This window comes from Salmo salar, chromosome ssa06, assembly GCF_905237065.1.
Source record: "Salmo salar chromosome ssa06, Ssal_v3.1, whole genome shotgun sequence".
NCBI classification, from domain to species: Eukaryota; Metazoa; Chordata; class Actinopteri; order Salmoniformes; family Salmonidae; genus Salmo; species Salmo salar.
In genome coordinates, this window is record NC_059447.1 from 65155617 (window position 1) to 65178953 (window position 23337).

A 23337-nucleotide genomic window follows, 5' to 3' on the forward strand; every position below is an offset into this window, starting at 1 on the left:
GCGGGTTTGGATCTTCACCTGTTGAGTCTCTGGCCTCCTTGATGACAGCATCTAACAAACAAATATCCCCATGTCTCCATCAGTGCATGATCTGACGGCAGTTTGAGTACTGATGAATCTCAGGAGGATTGGGCCCTTACAGTAAACAAGTCACAACTCATAATGCTACCTTCAGTTGCTTTAACAGCAGCTGGAGAGGGCTGTTTGGTTGGTTCTGGAGTAGTACTAGGCCTTTTTGCCTGAAAAAGAGAGGTTGATATTTTTGGCCATTCAAAGACAAATTCACAATAGGTTTGACATTAAGAACATCTCATAGAACAAGACCATAGTATGTTATCTGTTGCACTTATTCATACCTCTTGTTTTTTGCTTTTAAGTTCAACATCCTTGGCCCCTGGGGGAAGTTCATTTCTGTCTTCTCTTGCACTGTCCTGAATTTCAGGGTCTACATTTGCATGAGGTTGGCTTGGATCTTCGGCATTGTTGGTGATAGCATCTAACAAAAACAAATATCCCAATACTTCATAATAAGGCAATGTGAAGGGAACACTGCTGCTACCTCAAACTCAAACCAAGGTACATGTATTGGAGGGCGGTGAAAATCAATAAAAGGTGCTTCTTTATTGTTAAAAGGCAAAACCAATGCATTTCACCATCTACCACAAAGGTTTTAAAACCTCTCTGGGATATGTGGGACGCTAGCCCACCAACAGCCAGTGAAATAGCAGAGCGCCAAATTCAAAACAACAAAAATCTCATAATTCAAATTTCTCACACATACAAGTATTATACGCCATTTTAAAGATAGACTTCTCGTTAATCCAACCACAGTGTCCGATTTCAAAAAGGCTTCACGGCGAAAGCATAACATTAGATTATGTTAGGACAGCACCTAGACAAGAAAAACCACACAGCCATTTTCCAAGCAAGGAGAGGCGTCACAAAACCAGAAATACAGCTAAAATGAATCACTAACCTTTGATGATCTTCATCAGATGGCACTCATAGGACTTCATGTTACACAATACATGTATGTTTTGCTCAATAAAGTTCATATTTATATCCAATAAGCCCATTGTCATAAGCGTCGTAAGGGACAGACCAAGGCGCAGCAGGTATAGTGCTCATCTTCTTTCTTTATTAGAGAGAACACTCAAACAAAAATAAACAAATGACGAAACAGTTCCGTAAGGCACACAGGCTATACAGAAAACAACCACCCACAAACCCAAAGGAAAAAGGGTTGCCCTAAGTATGGCTTCCAATCAGAGACAACGAAAGAAACCTGCCTCTGATTGGAAACCATACTCGGCCACACATAGAAAACGAACCTAGAAAATAAAAAACTAGAACAAATCCCTCTAAATAAACCAACCCCAAAACACACAAAAACAACACCCCCTGCCACGCCCTGACCATACTACAATGACAAATGACCCCTTTACTGGTCAGGACGTGACACCCATTATACATTGGCGCGTAATGTTCAGAAATGTTTTGCCTCCAAAACTTCCGGTGAATGAGCACAATGAGCACACATATTACAGAAATACTCATCATAAACTTTGATAAAAGATACAAGTGTTATGCACAGAATTAAAGATAAACTTCTCCTTAATGCAACCGCTGTGTCAGATTTCAAAAAGCTTTACGGTGAAAGCACACTTTGCAATAATCTGAGTACAGTGCTCAGTCACCAAAACAAGCCATACAGATACCTGCCATGTTGGAGTCAACAAAATTCAGAAATAGCATTGTAAATATTCACTTACCTTTGATGATCTTCATCGGAATGCACTCCCAGGAATTCCCAGTTCCACAATAAATGTTCATTTTGTTCGATAAAGTTAATCTTTATGTCCAAATACCTCCATTTTGTTCGTATGCGTTTAGTCCAGCATTCCAAATTCACTAAGCGCGAGTTTAGTCCAGACGAAAAGTCAAAATAATTACATTACTGTTCGTAGAAACATGTCAAACGATGTATAGAATCAATCTTGAGAATGTTTTTATCATAAATATTCAATAATATTCCAACCGGACAATTCCATTGTCTTCATAAATGAAAAGGGACTCAGCTCACTCTCTCCACTGCGCGTGACTGAGCTCATGCCTTATTTTGGGACACCTGATACAATCAGCTCTTATTCTCTGCCCATTCACAGTAGAAACCTGAAACAACATTCTAAAGACTGTTGACATTTTGTGGAAGCCTTAGGAAGTGGAAATGACCCCACAGACACTGTATATTGGAGAGGCAATCACTTGAAAAACTACAAACCTCAGATTTCCAACTTCCTGGTTGGATTTTTCTCAGGTTTTTGCCTGCCATATGAGTTCTGTTATACTCACAGACATCATTCAAACAGTTTTAGAAACTTCAGAGTGTTCTATCCAAATCTACTAATTATATGCATATTCTAGCTTTTGGGCCTGAGTAGCAGGAATTTTACTTTGGGCACGCTTTTCATCCAAGCTACTCAATACTGCCCCCCTTTCCCAAAGAAGTTAAATTTACAGGCAGAATAATGGAGGGGTCTTTGGGGTTGGTGTTTTGGACATTGTAGGAGCACGTCGGAGAAGGAAGACGGAGAGCGTGCTTGTTTGACATTGAAAAGTGTAGCTTTTGATAAAGAATAACTTCAAGACGAACCAGCTGCTTTACAAGTGGGATGCACTGTTGAGTGCTACATCCCGAGGGGTTTGTGCTGATTGTACAGAGATTGTGACAGCCGGTTAAATGGCGTCCCTTGAGAAGGCAAGAACAAGATGTATGTCAGGAGAAGTGCAGTATTATCATAAGGAGACGTACACTTGGAATACGGAGGACTAATGGAGGGAAGGAAGATGGTGAGGACTAATATGGTGAGGCAGAGAAGGTCTAAGAGAGAGAGAGAGAGGTAGGAAGATGGTGAGCTTGAGTTGATTAAAAATGGGGGAAAAGGGAGATGGTTTGTCAAAGAGGAATGGTAGAAAGTGTAAGCAGAGTGAGCTGAAGACAGGAGGATAAATCGAAGTGAATGAGGGCGAGGTATCGGAGGTGGTAGGTGTGGTGAAGTTCTCGGAGCACGAGGCTTGCATCGAGGGTCAGGATAAAGATGAGTCTGACAGTAGGAGTGAATTTTTTGGAAAAAGTGGACCATTGCCTTTTGGCTGATCCATTTGTGGTTTCAAGGTGGGTGAAAACAGAGTTGGTTGCTGTGGAATCGGTGAGGGTAACCAGAGGTGGTCTTGTGATAATTGTGTTTCTGCTGGTCAGAGGGAGAAGGTGCTCTGCATTAAACGAATGGGGCAAGAAATGTGAAATGTTTTACTCTCAAGAAAAGGGCACCATTGAAAGGAGTGATTACTGGGGTAGCAGTAAATGCAAAAGTTGACCAACTGAAGGGGAAGATTCCTGGTGTTTGTGATGCTCGTCGTTTGGTGCGACGCAGACAGGCTGGTGAGAGAGGTGAAACAGAAGAGTCATTTTTAGGGATGCACCGATATTACATTTTCCCCCGATACCGAAAGCCGATATTTTCCTTGCCCCAAAAAAACGATACCGATAACCGAACGTTTTTGCGGCCTTTTAAGCATTCTAGTACAGTTAAATAGTTGAAAACACACACACACACACACACACACACACACACACACACACACACACACACACACACACACACACACACACACACACACACACTGACCAAAAGGTTATTTTGTTGTCATTTACATATGTCCCCATTACAAGTAAAACATAATTTTGTTCACACCCCGGAAATCATAACATAAGCACAGGCTACCGTCTGGTTTAGGCACCAACACGATGGGGCTACACAATGCACTGTGAGATTCTTAAAACGACCCCCATCCTCAGCATCACCTCTACTTCCTGCTTCACGGCCTTCCTTCGGGCCTCGGGAATCCAATATGGACTCTTTCCTACCGTTTCCCCGGGCCGGGTGCTGACGTGGTGTTCAATGAGGGTCGTGCGGCCCGACCGATGAGCTCCCAGAACACTTGCTTCTGGGCTGGGTCGAGGTCCTCAATGCTCGGGACCGCCACTGATACCGTTGGCGTCCTGGGTCCTGACCATAACACGGCCAAGGCTGTCCTCTCGTGCCACTTCTTCAATAGGTTCACGTGGTAAATCTGTTGGGGTTTCCGTCTACCCGACTGCCTTACGCGGTAATTTACGGGTCCTAGCTTCTCTAGCACCGTGTACGGCCTGTGCCATGTTGCCAGGAACTTATTTTCGGCCATGGGGATTAAGGCCAACACCTTGTCTCCTACCTGGAACTCTCGGGGCTGGGTTCCCGGATTGTAGACCTGGGCTTGGGCGCGTTGGGCCAACTCTATATGTTCCCTTACCACTGGCCATATGGCTGTCATCCGCTCCCTCATCGTCTCCATGTGTTCTACCATGCTGCGTCAGGGGGTCGGTTGTGCTTCCCACACCTCCTTGGCAAGGTCCAGGAGGCCGCGTGGCCTCCTCCTGTAGAGGAGTTCGAAAGGGGAAACCCCGGTGGATGACTGGGTTAGTTCTCGGATCGAGAACATTAGGTGGGTTAGTAGCTGGTCCCAGTTCTTCCTGTCCTGCTCGATGACCTACCGCAGCATTTGTTTGAGCATTTTATTGAACCGCTCGACGAGCCCATCCGTCTGCGGGTGAAAGACGGAGGTCCGTATCTGCTTGATCTGCAGGAGAGCACACAAGTCTTTCATAAGGCGGGACATAAACCCAGTACCTTGGTCTGTCAGGATCTCGTTCGGGATGCCCACCCGGCTAAAGAGGTGGAACAGCTCCCGGGCGATTCCCTTGGATACCGCCACCCATAGGAGAATGGCCTCGGGATACCGGGTGGCATAATCTGCTATTACTAGGATGTACCGTTGCCCTCGTGCTGTTTTTACCAGGGGTCCCACTATGTCCATGTCAATGCGTTCAAAGGGCACCCCGATGATCGGTAGGGGAGCCAGCGGGGTTTGGAAGTGTGCTTTTGGGGCAGTGATTTGACACTCCGGGCAGCTGTGACAATAGTCTTCCACGGCCCTCCTCATCCCGGGCCAGTGGTACCGGGCAGTGATCCGTTCCCGGGTCTTCTCCATTCCCAGTTGCGCCCCTAACAGGTGGGTGAAGGCCAGCTGAAGAACGGTTCCCACGTAACGTTGGGGCAGCAACAGTCCCTCTCGAAATTCCCCCTGTAGACGTGACACCTGATACAAAAGGTTATTCTTGATTTGGAAATGGGGTATCATCAGTCACACACCCCCGAAGTAGCTGTCCATCCACCGCTGCGGCGGCTTTCAATTTCGGATCCTTTCAATTTCGGACACCCCAGCGGGTGTCTCGGCTGCTCCCACGAAATCAATGAAGGGGAGGATGGCCTCCTCCTCCGGTTGTTCACGAGGGGGGTCGGGTTCCTGCACCCCCTCCGACTGACTCCGGACCCGTAGATACGGGTTTGTCCACCGCTTGCTTACAGGCCGCGCTGGCGATGGGTCGTCCTCGCTCTCGTCTTCGGCCAGCTCGTACCTTTTTCCTCAACTCGTGCCTCCACAGTGCCGCGAACAGCGGACAATCTAGTCCCACGAGGAGGGGTACCTGCAACTCCAGTACGGCAACCACCATCATCTGGCAGCTCCCTTGTGGCTTCACGATATTGGCCTGTACAGTTGGATAGCGCTTTGTGTCACCGTGGACACAGGAAACTGACATCTCCCTACCACGTTCGGTACCCTGGGCCAGCAGGCTCGTGGCTATGAGCGTAACCACACTCCCAGAGTATAATAGAGCATCCGTATCGTGTCCATCGACCTTCACCGAGACCAAGGGTGCCGTTGGTTTGTGGTGTGCCCAACAGGAGGTGACGTAGTTCACTGTGTGGCCCACCACCCCTCCGGGGCTGGCTGATGGCATTGACTCCTCTCGAGCCGGGCAATTCCAGGCAAGGTGCCCCCGGGTGCGACACTCAAAACACCTCCTTTGGTCTCCATCCACCTGGGGTCGTCGGCGGCGGATCGGCTCTCTCTCAGCCATCTCTCCACAGGTCTACGGCCCTGCCAACTGTCGGTTCGGGATATACAGTGTTGGGGCTGTGCATTCTATCCCCTCGGACGGGTCCCCGACTCGGCCCCCCTCAGCAGGGCCTCAGTATTCTGATGCGTCTCCACTGCTCCCAGGAGGCCCTCCAAGGTCTGGGGCGAGCATAGACTTGCTGCCCTGTTCATGTCATGGGGTAGCACCCGTAAGAAGCGATCCAGGACCACTTTGTCTAGGATGGAGAGGGTGGATATGTCAGTTAGGAGCCATGCCCTGGTGATGCGCAGTAGGTCGTTCATCTGGGCTCAGGGGAGACGTCGGCCACGAACCTCCAGTCGTGGAACAGTTGGGCACAATGGGCCAGGCTGTACCCGTACCAGCTGAGTATCTCCGGTTTTAGACCGTTGTAGTTAACCGCTTGTTCGTCGCTAAGGTCCCAATGTGCCTTTTGGGCGTTCCCGGAGAGGAATGGGGCCAGCAAACTTGCCCACTTCAGCCTTGGCCGTCCTTCCCGTAGTGCTGTCTGTTTAAACGTGCAGAGGTATGTTTCAATGTCGTTGTCTTCTGTTAGCTTGATTAAAAACTGGTTTGGATGTGATTCAGTAGGCGCTCCTCCTTGTAGCTTCCTGATTTCCTCAACAAGGCGGACTTTTTGTAGCAGCTGTTCCTCCAGCATTCGTTCCTGAACCGCCTGTTGTGCTTGTTGGTCCCGGGCGAACTGAGCTATCAACTCGTCCATGCTGATGCTGTGTAAACATCAACCCTGATCTGACCACGTTATCCGACTTACTCGCATTCTCCACCACTTGTGGCAGACCAGGGGTTTGGTGAAGATGTTTACACAGATCAGACACCGACAGATTTGGATTAGCTCGGTTTCAAGGGTGTTTATATAAATAACAAATGAAAAGAAAAGAATAGGTCTCCTCCAGGGTCTTGTCCTCCGTTATCTCTGGGACTGAACGCGACTATATGGGAGTAACCTCTCTTTCCCCCAGTCCCTTCCCCTATGTGCTGCCCTTCTCTCAGCTTTATGGGACTCACCCAGCTGATGAGCCATCAGCCCCTTGATTACTCACCAACCATAATTAGTCCTTCCCAGAGAACCCGTCGAGACCTAGCACGTCCCAGAGGGAGCCATCGTGATGTAGACTCCGTCTGTCACCAGGTCTTGACGAGTCTCTCCCTGGTGGCTGACCTGCTGTATGCCACAGTGTTAATTGTAGTAGTGCCCATGGGGCTGTGGATCAGAAATGCCCTGTGCAAGAGAGGCAGGTTGAGGTTTCCAGGGTTAGAGTAGTGCAGACGTTGTGATATGCTGAGGCAGTAAAAAAAGTAGAAGAAGTGGGAGTGTTCTTGAGAGGAGTGGTGTGAGTAGTAGATCTGTACCAGTACAGAGGGATAGGCCAACAAGTGATATATGTTCCAGTAAGATTGGATTTTTAGCGTTTATATTAATGGTTATCAACTGTACTGCAGGGATGGAACGTAAGTCGCAGGAAATTGAGGTTGTGGTGGCAGCTGCAGAGAAGTATTTGGGTGTGTGAGACTTGACATCAGAAGAGTTACAGGGTGTCTTAAGTGGTGATGTCCCATCCTTTCAGGTTGTTGGCATGAGGTAGGGCTAAATAGATTTAAATAGTGGAGTAGGGTGGTATTTTTGTATTTTTTAAAATTTGTTTTGTGAGTGTAGTGTTAGATGGTAGGGTATTTGTTTATTTATTATTATTTTTCAAGCAAAGTATAAGGGAGTAGTACTCCAGTCTAGTAGGTTGTGATAATGCAACATATTGGATGCCAACCGCCATTGCTAAAACCTCATCGAAGAAGATGGAGGGGCCTTTTATACATAACAAGATGGCTGGTGTGGTGATATTGATGGTTTGACAGCATTGGTGGTTTGTTTATATAGCCAGAAAGGATAACCAAAGTAGCAGGTTAGCAGAATTAATGTGGCAGTTTAAGATCATTAATGTAGCAAGTAGGAGAATGAGGTTAAGGTTAGGAAAAGGGTTAGGGTTAAGGTTACTACAAGCTCCACTCCATTGATCTATGTGCGTCGGTGTACGTGGGTGGAGTGGGATTTTTGAAGTAGTGGTCACCTTTTGCTAACATGAAATGCTCACCGGTCCAACTCCCATTCACATGGGGGAGATGGCAAAGTTTTGTATTTTTGTTTACATTTTATGAAACAAGGAAGAGTCACCTTCCTTTGCTAGTAGCTAGCTGGCAGCCTGGTTAAAAACATAACAAGCTAGCTAGCCTTTTTAGCTTTCCACGTCTTCATCAGATTTAGCCAGTGTAACATAAAACATTATCCCAGTTTGATATGTTTACAAGTGTATTCATTTCTATATCAGCTAAAAATAGGACGTTATGTTTTGGTCACAAAGAAAAAAAAATCACATGGCTAGCTAGTTGGCTACTGCAGGTTCTATCATTTTACAATAGCCTGTAATCATTAGTTATTACTTCTTAACAAAATACCTTTTGGGGTGGATTATTGGGTTTTCTTGTTGTCTTCTCATTTGTGGTGAAAGCAAAAGAAAAGTCTCTTATCTTGTCTTCACTTTCTAGCAAGTGATTAACACTGCAAGCTAGCTAGCTTTTAGCTTCCCACATCTCCATGTGGAATAATCAGATTTATAATTAAATTAAACATTTTCCTAATTAGATATGCTGTATTTGCTCCCATATCAGCTAAATATAGAATGACATAATTTACTTTACTTTTAACAAAAGAAATGCAGGTTACCTTCGCACGTTCATCCAAAATCTTTCCTTCAATTCGCAAGTGGCTGAAACTATCACAGAAGAAAGCATCCAAGTGAGCGAAACAGCATCCCTCATTCTTACTATATTTAGCCCATGTATCTGATGCTGTCTGATCAAAATGAGTATGACATGCCAGATACAAGGGCTACACATACATGTCCTCTGCCTCGATGACAATGGCAGTGTTATCAGCAGCACCTGTCTTTTACTAAAGAAATGCGTATTGTAACCACCTAGAACAGCGATGGGCAACGTTGATGGCGGTGGGGGCCACAAAAAATCAATAGGGGTCGCAGTTGCGTCGCCACCAAAACATAAACAATTATTTGATGAAACATTGAATTTGGCCTTACTGCTATTATCCCATAGAAACGTAAAAGTAAAACATTAAGTTAAAAGTGGGTATGTTTGGAAGTGTCTTATATCTGAGCGATATAAGATAGCTCTGAATTTCAATATTTTTTTTTACAGTGGAATTACCCTGTGTCTGTGCTCGTCTCCGTCGTGTACTCTGCCTCGACGATGATGGCAGTATTATCAGCGACACCTTTCTTTTAACTAAAGAAATGCGTTAATTTATGTAATTTTTCTGTAAAAATGTAATCTTTCTTTTTCTTTTCTCTGCCCGTGCTGCAGCTGACTTTCAATGAAGGTCACGTTTGCAATCATATTGTGTGAAACAATGCACGGGCCTGCAGCACGGCTGGAAGGGATCCAGCTTTTGTCATTTTTTGTCATTTTAGCTAACCCTAACCGTAACCTAATATTCCTAACCTTCTACGTTAATTCTCCTAACCTGCTACGAAAAGTAAAATCTGACATTTATTTAAATATATATATTAAATATGCCCAGCTCATGAGTCCCCTTGATGATGTGAAGCCTGAGGCAAATGCCTCTTCTGCCTAACATGCTGATTACGCGCACCTCAGGTTTGGTCAGCATGTAATGGTAAGTACGCCACGTTAATTCTCCTAACCTGCTACTTTAGTCATTATAACCTGCTATGTAAACAAACCACCAGTGCCAACAAACCATCAGTATCACCACATATAAAATCCATCTGTAAATTCCTGTGGAAGGCTATGTGCTGAAACAGTAAAGAAACACTTTTATCAACTTCCACTATCCTCCAAGTGTTTCTGGATTTCCTCTTTGCATTAATAAGGTAAGATTGTGAAGGTGTCACATGCATAGTCCTTTAGCTTACCTTGGGGTGCATCTGCAGGTGGCAGATAGTTTACCTTGGAAAGAGAAATACATAGGTCTACTTTAATAAGTGCTGGTTCGAAAAATTATTCAAAGTAAACATTTATCTGGTTATTATTAATGATATATATTTTTTGTACTATTCTTACCTTGTTGCTCATTTTCAATTTTAGTTGACGCTGCAGAGCCTCACAAAGATGATCTGATCTTCAATGTAATACGAAAGCAGATGCGTGAGAACACAAGCAAGACGGTGAAATTACAGTTTGTCCTAAACAGTGTGCACTACCGCAGAACATCAAGGTGCATACCAACCTGCTTCTGCACCGCGTCTGTTGCGGCATCTACTTTCACTCTTGAAATATTCTCTGAACTCACTGAATTCTTATAATAAGAAAGTGAAACTAAAAGGGTCAGTTAATCACGTGGATTTACATTATACTAACCCAGCAGACTTCTATAAAAAAGTATAAGTACATACTGCTTCTGATAAAACAGATTGTTTTATGTTGCTGTATATATATTGTATATTGCTGTATACACAGCAACTCCCATGGTGACAAAAAAAATCTGCTTAATTTAGTCATTGACCTTACAATGCCTTTGCCTTACATTAAGAGCAATCCTGTTGTGAGGGTTTCTCATTTTTTTACCTAATTTATTTAATGATTCACAGGTGTCTGATGCCCTTCATGTCCATGTGTAAACAGGTTGCCTTCAAATAGCTTATACTAGCTATTTGATTGTCAATGCAAATATTTTAGAGCATTTGTGCCCATCAATTTCCCCCTAATGTCTCAATGTCACAAAATATACATATCATATACATATAAAATTCCTTAATTTCAGTTGATATAATTTAGCTTCAGTCAATGAAACAGCTTCAGTCGATGTGATGCTCGATGAAACATGTCATTGTCAGGATAGTGTTTAATATGTGTACAACTGCAGTCCACACTGTAGTGTAAACTGTATGTATACAGTGGAGGCTCCTCAGAGAAGGAAGGGGAGGACTATCCTCCCTAGTGAATTTCATACAAATAAAAATGGTCAGACATTTAAGTTATCCTTTTTAGAAAACAAACAAAATATATTCACGTCACCAAATGATTGAATAAAACACACTGTTTTGCAATGAAGGTCTACAGTAGCCTCAACAGCACTCTGCAAGGTAGCACCATGGTACATTGACTTCAATACAAAACCTAGGAGGCTCTTGGTTCTCACCCCCTTCAATAGACTTCCACAGTAATTATGACAACTTCCGGAGGATGTGCTCCAACCTATCAGAGCTCTTGCAGCATGAACTGACATGTTGTCCACCCAATCAAAGAAGCAGAAAATGAATCTAGTACTGAAAGCATAAGCTACAGCTAGCTAGCACTGTAGTGCATAACATGTGGTGAGTAGTTGACTCAAAGAGAAAGACAATAGTTGCACAGTTATGAACAAATTAATTTCTTTAAAAAATAAGGAGAAGCGAGAGAGAGTGTATTTTTCTTCACTTTCAGTTTCACTTAGCTAGCGAATTAGCCTACTCAAAGCACCCAGCTCAAACAGAGGGATGCTATGTTAGCTCGCTGGCTATGACTATGCAAGACAACACTGGAACTCTTCCAAGTCAAGGTAAGCTTTTGGTTTTATTAATTTATTTCCACCGGGGTAACTGCTATACTGCTTAGTGACTGTAACGTTACTGCATGATTGTAGGGGGGTTTACTAACACTTTAATTCTATTAGCTATGTTGACTAGGACGTAACTTTTTTAATATGCTAACAACGATGTAGTATCATGTAAGACCTAGATGCAGACAACTTCAAATTAACAGTTTATTGATCCAACAGGGGCAGGCAAAAGACAGGTCAAGGGCAGGCAGGGGTCAGTAATCCAGATAGGTGGGGCAAAGGTACAGGACAGCAGGCAGAGGTCAGTAATCCAGATAGGTGGGGCAAAGGTACAGCACGGCGGGCAGGCAGAAAAGGTCAAAACCGGGAAAACTAGAACAATCGAGAGCCGAGAACAGAGGGAAAACCACTGGTAGGCTTGACAAAACAAAATGAACTGGCAACAGATAAACAGAGAACACAGATATAAATACACAGGGGATAATGGGGAAGATGGGTGACACCTGGAGGGTGGTGGAGACAATCACAAAGACAGGTGAAACAGATCAGGGTGTGACATGTAGACTGTGTGTAGTGCTTAGGATATGGTTTGAATTTTTTTTGTTGCCTGGTCGCATACTGCTGATGTTGTGTGCATTGAAGTCCACAAATGAAGAGAAAAGGTGAGTGAACTGTTTACACGTGATTAGGGGTGTATTCATTCCACCGACTCTGTTGAAAAACACTTCTTAAACGGAAGCAAATGGAACGAAACAGGGATAAACATACCTGAATTTGTCCAATAGAAACTCTAGATGCAGGCAAGAGTGTGCAAGGTGGTTTTGAATGTGTCGCTGTCTGTCACCTCAACATTTTCTCTTGACCTGGGTGCAGCTACGTTGTAAACTTTCATTCAGGCTAGGTTGTAACAACCTCATGATGGGTATAGGGAAAATGTAAGTATCACGTTGTAGCCTAAACCTATCGACGTTACATTGAGCTGGGTGAATGGAATATGAATGGAATATGCTGTAATAGAAATAAGGCATTGCTCATTGCAAAAAAAAACTCCTCCCTCCTCATAAAAGGCACTGACCTCCACTGGTGTATAATCCAGTATCAGTCATCTTGATTCACAAGGCGAGTGTTTATATCATTGTCAGTGGAACAGCAACACCAACAGGCACAGGAGCTGAGCAGCAGATTCTTCTGCAAAGAGGGTAACATATGTGAATGTTTGTATGGAAAGCAATGAGAATGTATCTCTTGTGTCAACAATAAGTATCCACCAGTATTCAACTCTATCGCCATCATGTGGAATACAAGTGAAATGGCTTACCTTTGGTTGCATGTTATACCTCTTCAGAATCTTTTTGACTACTTTTCAATGCAATGACACTCCTATAGTTCCTGGCTCTCATGAAAGAGACAGTCCACTGTGAGTATTACATCCTCTCTGGTCACTAGTCTGCTACTGTCAGGTACAGTGTAGTCTGAGTCGAAGGTGTGATGCAGCACTACCAGAATGACAGGTTTACCAGCTGTCAAGAGATGGGGACAGACAAGAACAAGAAATCATTCAGGAAAACAGATAATTACAATCTACTTAGGTACAGAATTTTTGGGGTAAGGAGTGCAGTACATGTGGTTTGTAAGGAGTGTAGGTTGCAGTACATGTGGTTTGAAAGGAGTGAAAAATCTGATCAATCCCTACTATTGGGTTCAGATCGTTCAATTGCTCTTTAAGTATCAGCTCCTTAAATCTAGGACAAGCATTCATATTGATATCCTGGAATCTGCTGCAGTGCTACTTCAATATCAGTCCCAGCACGAGAGATGATGGAACAGAAAGCCAGGATGACATCATTCTCTTCCTTCGTCACTTCAGTTAAACCTCTTCCTGTAGTAAGACACCCTGTAAAGTCCTCATGAGACGTCCCAGTATTCGCAGTTGTTACAGTGAAGAATTTCACCTCTACAGAGATAAAGAACGTTTATTAGAGTAGTACTTATACTGTATCATGTATTACATCTGATCACATTGTACATAAAACTATGATGTTAATGTCATCTGGTCTCTTTCCCAGAAACACAAGTGTTCTCTCACCTTGGACCTCTGTGCAACATCCTCTCCAGAATCGCTTCTTTGTGTTGAGAGTATCAAGCACGGTATATATCAACTTCAAATATATGCCTCTGTTTTATGTAATAAGAACATTTTTTATTTACTTAATTACATAAACCATTTGGAAATATGGAGCAATCTAAAACGTTCACTTTCGTGCAACTACAATAATAAGCAGTAGCCCACAGTAGCATAAGTTAAATGTAAGCCTACATATTTCATTATATTTACCCTGTAGCTTATTTTTCTTTTTGCTTAGTTGGGGGTTGTTTTCAGTTATGTTGCAGAGCAGGATGTCAAGTAGGCAATTATTTATCACCCCGCCCTAATCTATGGATCACCCCTGGCCTGTCAATAAAATAAAAATACACATCAGTGCAATAACCTCCTTCATATCTCAACCGTTTGTAGCAGGAAGTTTGAATCCAAGCAGAGATGCCAACCAGTCAATTGCAACATTTGGATAAAGAGAAACATTAGGGAGGTAAAACTACAGTAGTCCATAAATGTTGCAGTAAGACTACAGTAGTCAGCAGACATTTTAGCCAAAGTGTCAGCAGGTCTAAACCAGTGGCAATTAAATACCCCTAGTCAATCTTCTGTCAGTGTCACTTGAATCCAAGCAGCGATACCAACCAGTCAATTGCAACATTGGGTTTGGATTATTCTACAATGTAGAAAATTGTAAAAATAAAGAAAAATGAGTAGGTGTGTCCAAACTTTTGACTGGTACTGTATAACACAATTGGATAGGGTCAAAGCAAGGTGTACATTTCATGGCTTACACCAGTAAACTCACCAGTAAACTCATGTCAGATCAGTGATTTCATAAAAAAAAGGAGAATGATGGGATTAATTTTTTACAAAATAATTCAAACATGTCACATCTCACAGGATGCCTCTGTACTCTTGCCCCAACACAGTTTGTGTGGATGCCCTCCATTCTATGACGAGAATGACTCCAAGCTCTTTGAGCAGATTCTGAAGGCTGAATATGAGTTTGACTCTCCTTACTGGGGCCATATCTCCAACTCGGGTACGGCAGTCCTCCACTCTCAGATGAAAGAGACATAAATCCAGTCCATTTCAGTATATATTACATTATGTTGCCAGTATTATTCCACCATGTCAGCGATTTCGTATTCTTGGAAATGGCTACCTGGGATTGGTATTTCTTTGAGAGTGTGCCAAACTGTCGGTGTGTGTATGGGATTACCCATTATGCACCCACTGGCCAAGGAACAATCATTGACAGAGTCACTGTGTGGGAGATCATTACTTAGAGAGCACCAGGGATCATTGTAGACAGAGAATTTAGAGACCTGCAGGACTGGTTCTAAGTCCAGCCAATGCCAGGCTGGAGTCTGGCCAGTGTTTTTACTGCAGTGAAGCTCCTTGTTGGTACCTGGGTTGAAGCGATAGTTTACCTCTCTTTGGCAAACTTTTGTCATATGGAAATTAACTTTTTAAAACACCTGCTCTTTCCATGACATAGACTCACTAGGTGAATCCAGGTGACAGCTATTATCCCTTATTGACGTCACTTGTTAAACTACTTCAATCAGTGTAGATGAATGGGAGGAAACAGGTTAAATAATTATTTTTAATCCTTCAGATGGTGAATGGGCAAGACAAAAGATTTAGAGCTGAAATACACTACATTACCAAAAGTATGTGGAGACCTGCTCGTCGAACATCTCATTCCAAAATCATGGGCATTAATATGGAGTTGGTCCCCCTTTGCTGCTATAACAGCCTCCACTCTTCTAAGAAGGCTTCCACTAGATGTTGGAACTTGCTTACATTTAGCCACGAGCATTAGTGAGCACGGGGACTAATGTTGAGGGATTAAACCTGGCTCGCAGTCGGTGTTCCATTTCATCCCAAAGGTGTTTGATGGAGTTGAGGTCAGGGCTTTGTGCAGGCCAGTCAAGTTCTCCCACACAGATCTCGACAAACCATTTCTGTATGGACCTTGCTTTGTGCAGAGGGGCATTGTCATGCTGAAACAGGAAAGGGCCTTCCCCAAACTGTTGCCACAAAGTTGGTTGCACAGAATCGTCTAGAATGTCATTGTATGTTGTAGTGTTAAGATTTCCCTTCACTGGAAATAAGTGCAGTGGTGAAAAAAGTACCAATTGTCATACTTGTGTACTTTTAGTTGCATTAATAGAAAATGACTCAAGTAAAAGTGAATGTCCCCCAGTAAAATCCTACATGAGTCAAAGTCTAAAAGTATTTGGTTTTAAATATACTTAAGTATCAAAGTAAATGTAATTGCTCAAATATATTAAGTATCAAAAGTAAAAGTATAAATCAATTCAAATTCCTTATATTAAGCAAACCAAACGGCACCATGATCTTATTTTTTTTATTTACAGATAGCCAAGGGCACACTCCAACACTCAGACGTCATTTACAAACGAAGCATGTGTTTGAGTTTGCCAGATTAGAGGCAGTAGGGATGACCAGGAATGTTCTCTTGATAAGTGTGTGAATTAGACCATTTTCCTGTCCTGCTAAGCATTCAAAATGTAACGAGTACATTTGGCTGTCAGGGGAAATGTATGGAGTAGAAAGTACATCATTTTCTTTAGGAATGTAGTAAAGTAAATGTCAAATATAAATAAAGTAAACTACTTAAGTAAAAATACTTGAAAGTACTACTTAAGTACTTTACATCACTAAGTGGCCTAGCCCGAACCATGAAAAACAGCCCCAGACCATTAATTCTCCTCCACCAAATTTTACAGTTGGCACTATGCATTCAGGCAGGTAGTGTTCTCCTGGCATCCGCCAAAACCCAGATTAGTCTGTCAGACTACCAGATGGTGAAGCGTGATTCATCACTCCAGAGAACGTCTTTCCACTGCTCCAGAGTCCAATGGCTGTGAGCTTTACACCACTCCAGCCGACGCTTGGCATTGCCCATGGTTATCTTAGGCTTGTGTGCAGCTGCTCGGCCATGGAAACCCATTTCATGACGCTCCCGACGAACAGTTCTTGTCCTGATGTTGCTTCCAGAGGCAGTTTGGAACTCTGTAGTGAATGTTGCAACTGAGGAGAGACAATTTTTACACGCTACACGCTTCAGCACTCGGGCGGTGCCGCTCTGTGAGCTTGTGTGGCTTACCACTTGCGGCTGAGCCGTTGTTTCCACTTCACAATAACAGCACTTACAGTTGATTGGGGCAGCTCTAGACGTGCAGAAATTTCACAAACTGACTTGTTTCAAAGGTGGCATCCTATGACGGTGCCATGTTAAGTCAATGAGCTCTTCAGTAAGGCCATTCTAGTGCCATTGTTTGTCTATGGAGATTGCATGGCTGTGTGCTCGATTTTATACATATGTCAACAACGGGTGTGGCTGAAATAGCCAAATCCACTAATTTTGAAGGGTTGTCCACATACTTTTGGCCATGTAGTGTATGTCACTTTTTCGGCGAACCAACTAAATTCACATAAAATGTTATTTCTATGCTTCCCGTGTTTCAGTTTCGGTTTTTGCCTTTTACTTTTGGTTTTGTAAACCAGCTTCAAACAGCTGAAAGTACAATATTTTTGGTTATGCAAAATATATTTAACAGCGGTTTAGATGGTACATTTTAGCAACCAGGAAATGGCAGAAAGATTTCTGCATAGTGCATCTTTATGCTACAGAGTGGCGCAGCGGTCTAAGGCACTGCATCTCAGTGCTAGAGGCGTCACTACAGACCCTAGCCTCGTCTGGGTTAGGGGAGGGTTTGGCCAGGGTAGGCATTCATTGTATATAAGAATTTGTTCTTAACTGACTTGCCTAGTTAACGCTTAAGGATCGCCTAAAAGACACCCAAATCTAACTGCCTGTAGCTCAGACCCTGAAGCAAGGATATGCATATTCTTGGTACCATTTTAAAGGAAACACTTTGAAGTTTGTGGTAATGTGAAAGGAATGTCGGAGAATATAACACATTAGATCTGGTAAAAGTGCAATTTAAATTTGCCACTAGATGGCAGCAGTGGTTGTGCAACGTTTTAGACTGATCTAATGAACCATTGCATTTCTGTTCAAGATTTTGTATCAAGACTGGCCAAATGTGCCTAATTTGTTTATTAATAATGTTTCAAGTTCAAAGCTGTGCACTCTCCTCAAACAACAGCATGGTATTCTTTCACTGTAATAGCTACTATAAATTGGACAGTGCCGTTAGATGAACAAGAATTTAAGCTTTCTGCCAATTTCAGATATGTCTATGTCCTGGGAAATGTTCTTGTTACTTACAACCTCATGCTAATCGCATTAGCCTACGTTAGCTCAACCGTCTCGTGGGGAGCCACCGATCCTGAAGAAGTTAAAGTTTAAATAAATATATTTTTTAAATAAAGTACCTTTGAACGGGTATGGTAGTAGGTGCCAGGCGCACCGGTTTGTGTCAAGAACTGCAACTCTTCTGGGGTTTTCACACTCAACAGTTTCCTGTGTGTATCAAGAATGGTGCACCAGCCAACTCAACACAACTGTGGGAAGCATTGGAGTCAACATGGGCCAGCATCCCTGTGGAATATTTTCGACACCTTGTAGAGGCCATACCCCGACGAATTAAGGCTGTTCTGAGGGCGAAAGGTGTCAGGAGGGGGGTGCAACTCAATATTGTTTGGTATACTCAGTGTATATGTCATTAGGTAATCTACTGGCATTTAAACAAGATGTAAAAGACTGATGACTGGATATACTTAATCAGGAGTGGACAATCTTAGCTCCATTATTGAGTAGTCCATAATGTAATAGCTTTTTTTGTCCTTTCAAATGTAATAACGAGTCTCCTGGCCCATAGCGAGAGAGATATATATAGAAGGTGTAGTACCTCTGACACTCTGGTCCACACCAGTTTCCTGGCCAGCATCACAGTGATGAAGATAGCCAGGTGGTAGTCCACTGTGATGAGGGCCAAGAGGGCTGGGGCGTAGTGCAGTTAATGTGTGTGTTTGTAATGCAGTGTGAGTTGGCTAGGTGTCTGTAGCCTGGTCCCAGATGTGTGCTCTTGCCAACTCCATTGCTGTCATTGTCAAGCCAAACCGTTGGCATCACCATGAGTGACAAGGAATTGGCAGGATGGCACAAACAGACGGAGTCAGGATAAGGTCAGCCCAACTCCAGTCCTCCAGTACCCCAACAGCCCTACTCCAGTCCTGCAGTACCCCCAACAGCCCTACTCCAGTCCTGCAGTACCCCAACAGCCCTACTCCTGTCCTGCAGTACCCCCAACAGCCCTACTCCTGTCCTGCAGTACCCCCAACAGTACACATTCTTGTTTCCCCGGACAAGCACACCTGACTCAACTGATCATTAAGCCCTCAATGAGTTGAATCAAGTGAGTTTGTCCGGGGCTTCACCAAAAATGTTGGGGATACTTGAGAACTGGAGTTGGGAAACACTATCATCCAGAAGGTGAGGTCAGTACAGGTGCATCAAAGCTGGGACTGAGAGACTGAAAAACAGCTTCTGTCTCAAGGCCATCCGACTGTTAAATAGCCATCGCTTAACCGGCATCGGCTAGTGATGGAGCAGGTTACGCAACCCTGCCCCATATACATAGACTTGGAATCACTGACCACTTTAATAATGAAACACTAGTCACTTAAATAATGTTTACATACTGCTTTACTCATCTCATGTATATACTGTATTCTATTCTACAGAATTTTAGTCAATGCCACTCCAACATTGCTCAATCTAATATTTGTATATTTCTTATTTTCTTTTACCTTTAGATTTTTCTGTATTGTTAGATACTACTGCACTGTTGAAGCTAGGAACACAAGCGTTTCGCTACACCCACAATAACATCTGCTAAATATGTGTATGTGACCAATAACATTTTTATTTTATTTGATACAATAGAGTTAGTGAGAGCCACACAATGGACACAACCACAAAACAAAGCAAGGTAGCTAGCTTGTAGGACTAGGCCAATACCTTGATTACTGAAGGAGCAGGGAAGGATGGAAAGGTGCCACCAGTGCCACACTCAACTTAGTAGAGCAAATTAACCTGGTCTCATAGACTAGACGTAACATAGTAAACATTGTTGAGGAAATCTCATTTCAAGGAGCATGCAGAGCTCATTATCCAGTTAATAAGAGTTTATTCAAGCAATTGCAAGGGAGATCACACTCAGGATAAATCAGAGAGGAAACTCAAAGTTAGAGTCGGACACAGTCATTATATACTTCTTCTTACACAAAGAGCTGCTTGCTTCTCCTAAATGGGTGTCAAGCTTACATGAGAGATAATGGATACTTGGCTCCACTTCCTTGAAGCATTGTACACAAGTTCTCACAGACTATATGTCTAAGAGAGGGGACTGATGAGTTCCTAAAAGCCTATTTAGCTGCAAGAAGATTTCAACCTTGAGCTAGGCCTCTGGTTCCCAAAGAGATAAGGAGCCAGTACCAAATAACTCCTTTGTGCGCCGTGAGAAGAGGAACACAAGACAGCCATGGAAAGTTACCAGTTGAATAGCACTAGACAACTCAACAGTGGCTATTTAAGCATGTAAATCTTGGTGGGGCAAACTCAAAAAATATGTTTTAGATGCATGCCAGCAAAGCCACTACACAACACTAAACAATACATTCATTGGACTATAAAGGTAAAACATGGTGCCCATAAACTGTTAGAGCCTAAATAAAGCTGTCCCAAAAACAGTCCCAACACCTTTCCACTGTTACACCTGGTTGGTGGAGTGCTGCAGATATGGTTGTCCTTCTGGAAGTTTCTTCCATCTCCACAGAGGAACTTTAGAGCTCTGTCAGAGTGACCGTCAGGTTCTTGGTCACCTCCCTGACCAAGGCCCTTCTCCCCTGATTGCTCAGTTTGGCCCTTTGGCCAGCTCTAGGAAGAGCCTTGGTGGTTCCAAACTTCTTAATTTAATTTAAGAATTATGGAGGCCGCAAGGCACAACAGAGGGTAGTGCGTACGGCCCAGTACTTCTCTGGGGCCAAGCTTCCTGCCATCCAGGACCTCTATACTAGGCATGTCAGAGGAAGGCCCTAAAAATTGTCAGACTACAGCCACCCTAGTCATAGACTGTTCTCTCTGCTACAGCACGGCAAGCGGCACCGGAGCGCCAAGTCTAGATTCAAAAGGCTTCTTAACAGCTTCTACCCCCAAGCCATAAGACTCCTGAACAGCTCATCAAATGGCTACCCAGACTATTTGCATTGTCCAACCACCCCCATCTTTTACGCTGCTGCTACTCTCTATGCATAGTCAATCACTTTAACTCTACCTACATGTACAGTTGAAATCGGAAGTTTACATACACCTTAGCCAAATACATTTAAACTCAGTTTTTCACAATTCCTGACATTTAATCCTAGTAACAATTCCCCGTCTTAGGTATGTTAGGATCACCAGTTTATTTTAAGAATGTGAAAAGTCCGAATAATAGTTGAGAATTATTTATTTCAGCTTTTATTTCTTTCATCACATTCCCAGTGTATTTGGTAGCATTGCCTTTAATGTTGGGGCTCGGGGGCAGTATTGAGACATTTTGAAAAAAATATGTGCCCATTTTTAACTGCCTCCTACACCAACTCAGAAGCTAGGATATGCATATTATTAACACATTCGGATAGAAAACACTCTGAATTTTCTAAAACAGTTTGAATGGTGTCTGTAAGTATAACAAAACTCATATTGCAGGCAAAAACCTGTGAAAAATAGATCCAAAAAAAATGTGAATTTTGTGACTGTACTATTTAGTGTCATTGTTTTATAGATACCATAGTGAGAAAGGATTCATTTCGCAACACCTACGGCTTCCACTAGATGTCAACGATCTTTATAAAGTTGTTTGAAGCGTCTATGATAAACAGAGAGCAAATTAGAATCCAAGGAAGTTGACATATCATCACTTCATTTTTTTGCGCCTGCGCATAAATCTGAGAAACGTGAGTTTTGTCTTCATTGTTTATCTAGACATAGGATAGGTTGTGTGAAAATATTACTGATGTTTAACGTTAAAAATGGACCAAAAGATTAATGCTAAACAACATTTGACATGTTTGAACGAACATAAATAGATTATTTACTAGGTTTTTTTAGCTTTTCGGCGTGATTTTACAGTTTCCCCACCACGTTTTGTGGGAGCATAATGAACGCTAAGTACTTGGTGTTATTTGGACATAAATTATGAACTTTGTCAAAAGAAACCACATTTGTTCCGGACCTGGGATGCCTTCCGGACCTGGGATGCCTGCCTTCTGATGGAGATAATCAAAGGTAAGGGGATATTTACAATGTTATTATCGATTTTAGATGATGCTAACTGTATAGCATAGCCTGTTGTTCTTAGCATAGCACCCCGTTTATTGCAAAATGTGATTTCCCAGTAAAGTTATTTTGAGATCTGGCCATTCGGTAGCAATTACGAGATGATAATATATTATTCTTTGAATGACAATATTATAATTTACCAATGTTTTCGAATAGTAATTTTGTTATGTTCACCGGAAGCATTTCAGAGAAGAAAAAATCTGAATTTCACGCTACTGTAAAATGCTGTTTTTGGATATAAATATGAACTTGATGGAACAAAAAATGCATGTATTGTATAACATAATGTCCTAGGAGTGTCATCTGATGGAGATTGACAAAAGTTAGTGCATAATTCAAGCTGGTTTCTGCTTTTGGTGACGCCTGACCTTGAATTGAAAATGGATGTTTGTACTTTTGTGGCTATGTACTGTCCTAACATAATCTAACTTTATGCTTTTGCCGTAAAGCCTCTTTGAAAAATCGAACAATGTGGTTAGATTAAGGAGATGTTTATCATTTAAATTGTGTAAAATAGTTGATTGTTTGAGAAATTGAAATTATTAGATTTTTGATGTTTTGAATTTCCAGCCTTGTTAGCAATCCCGGCTCGGGGTTCATTGCTAACCTGTAGCCCCAACAGGTTAAATTGTTTAACTTGGGTCAAACGTTTCGGGTAGCCTTCCACAAGCTTCCCACAATAAGTTGGGTGAACTTTGGCCCATTCCTCCTGACAGAGCTGGTGTAACTGAGTCAGGTTTGTAGGCCTCCTTGCTAGCACACACTTTTTCAGTTCTGCCCACACATTTTCTATAGGATTGAGGTCAGGGCTTGGATGGCCACTCCAATACCTTGACTTTGTTGTCCTTAAGCCATTTTGCCACAACTTTGAAGGAAGTATGCTTGGGGTCATTGTCCGTTTGGAAGACCTATTTGCGACCAAGCTTTAACTTCCTGACTGATGTCTTGATGTTGCATCAATATAGCTATATAATTTTCCTCCCTCATGATGCCATCTATTTTGTAAAGTGCACCAGTCCCTCCTGCAGAAAAGCACCCCCACAACATGATGCTGCCACCCCCATGCTTCACGGTTGGGATGGTGTTCTCCGGCTTGCAAGCCTCCCCCTTTTTCCTCCAAACATAACGATGGTCATTATGGCTAGGTTATGTGGATATAGGACTCGTTTTACTGTGGATATAGATACTTTTGCACCAGTTACCTCCAACATCTTCACAAGGTCCTTTGCTGTTGTTCTGGGATTGATTTTCACTTTTCACACCAAAGTACGTTCATCTCT

The 23337-nt window shown here is 42.9% G+C and overlaps 1 protein-coding gene across 21 annotated transcripts in view; it reads right to left on the reverse strand.

Annotated features, from left to right (window-relative positions):
* Positions 1 to 23337, reverse strand: part of LOC106607836 (uncharacterized) — an 81923-nt gene that overhangs the window by 44673 nt on the left and 13913 nt on the right. For all 21 annotated transcript variants that reach the window (XM_045720832.1, XM_045720850.1, XM_045720848.1 and 18 more), the window contains one exon: positions 8999 to 9002. In XM_045720832.1, the coding sequence (XP_045576788.1) occupies positions 8999 to 9002 (4 nt within the window). The remainder of the gene's footprint in view (positions 1 to 8998; positions 9003 to 23337) is intronic.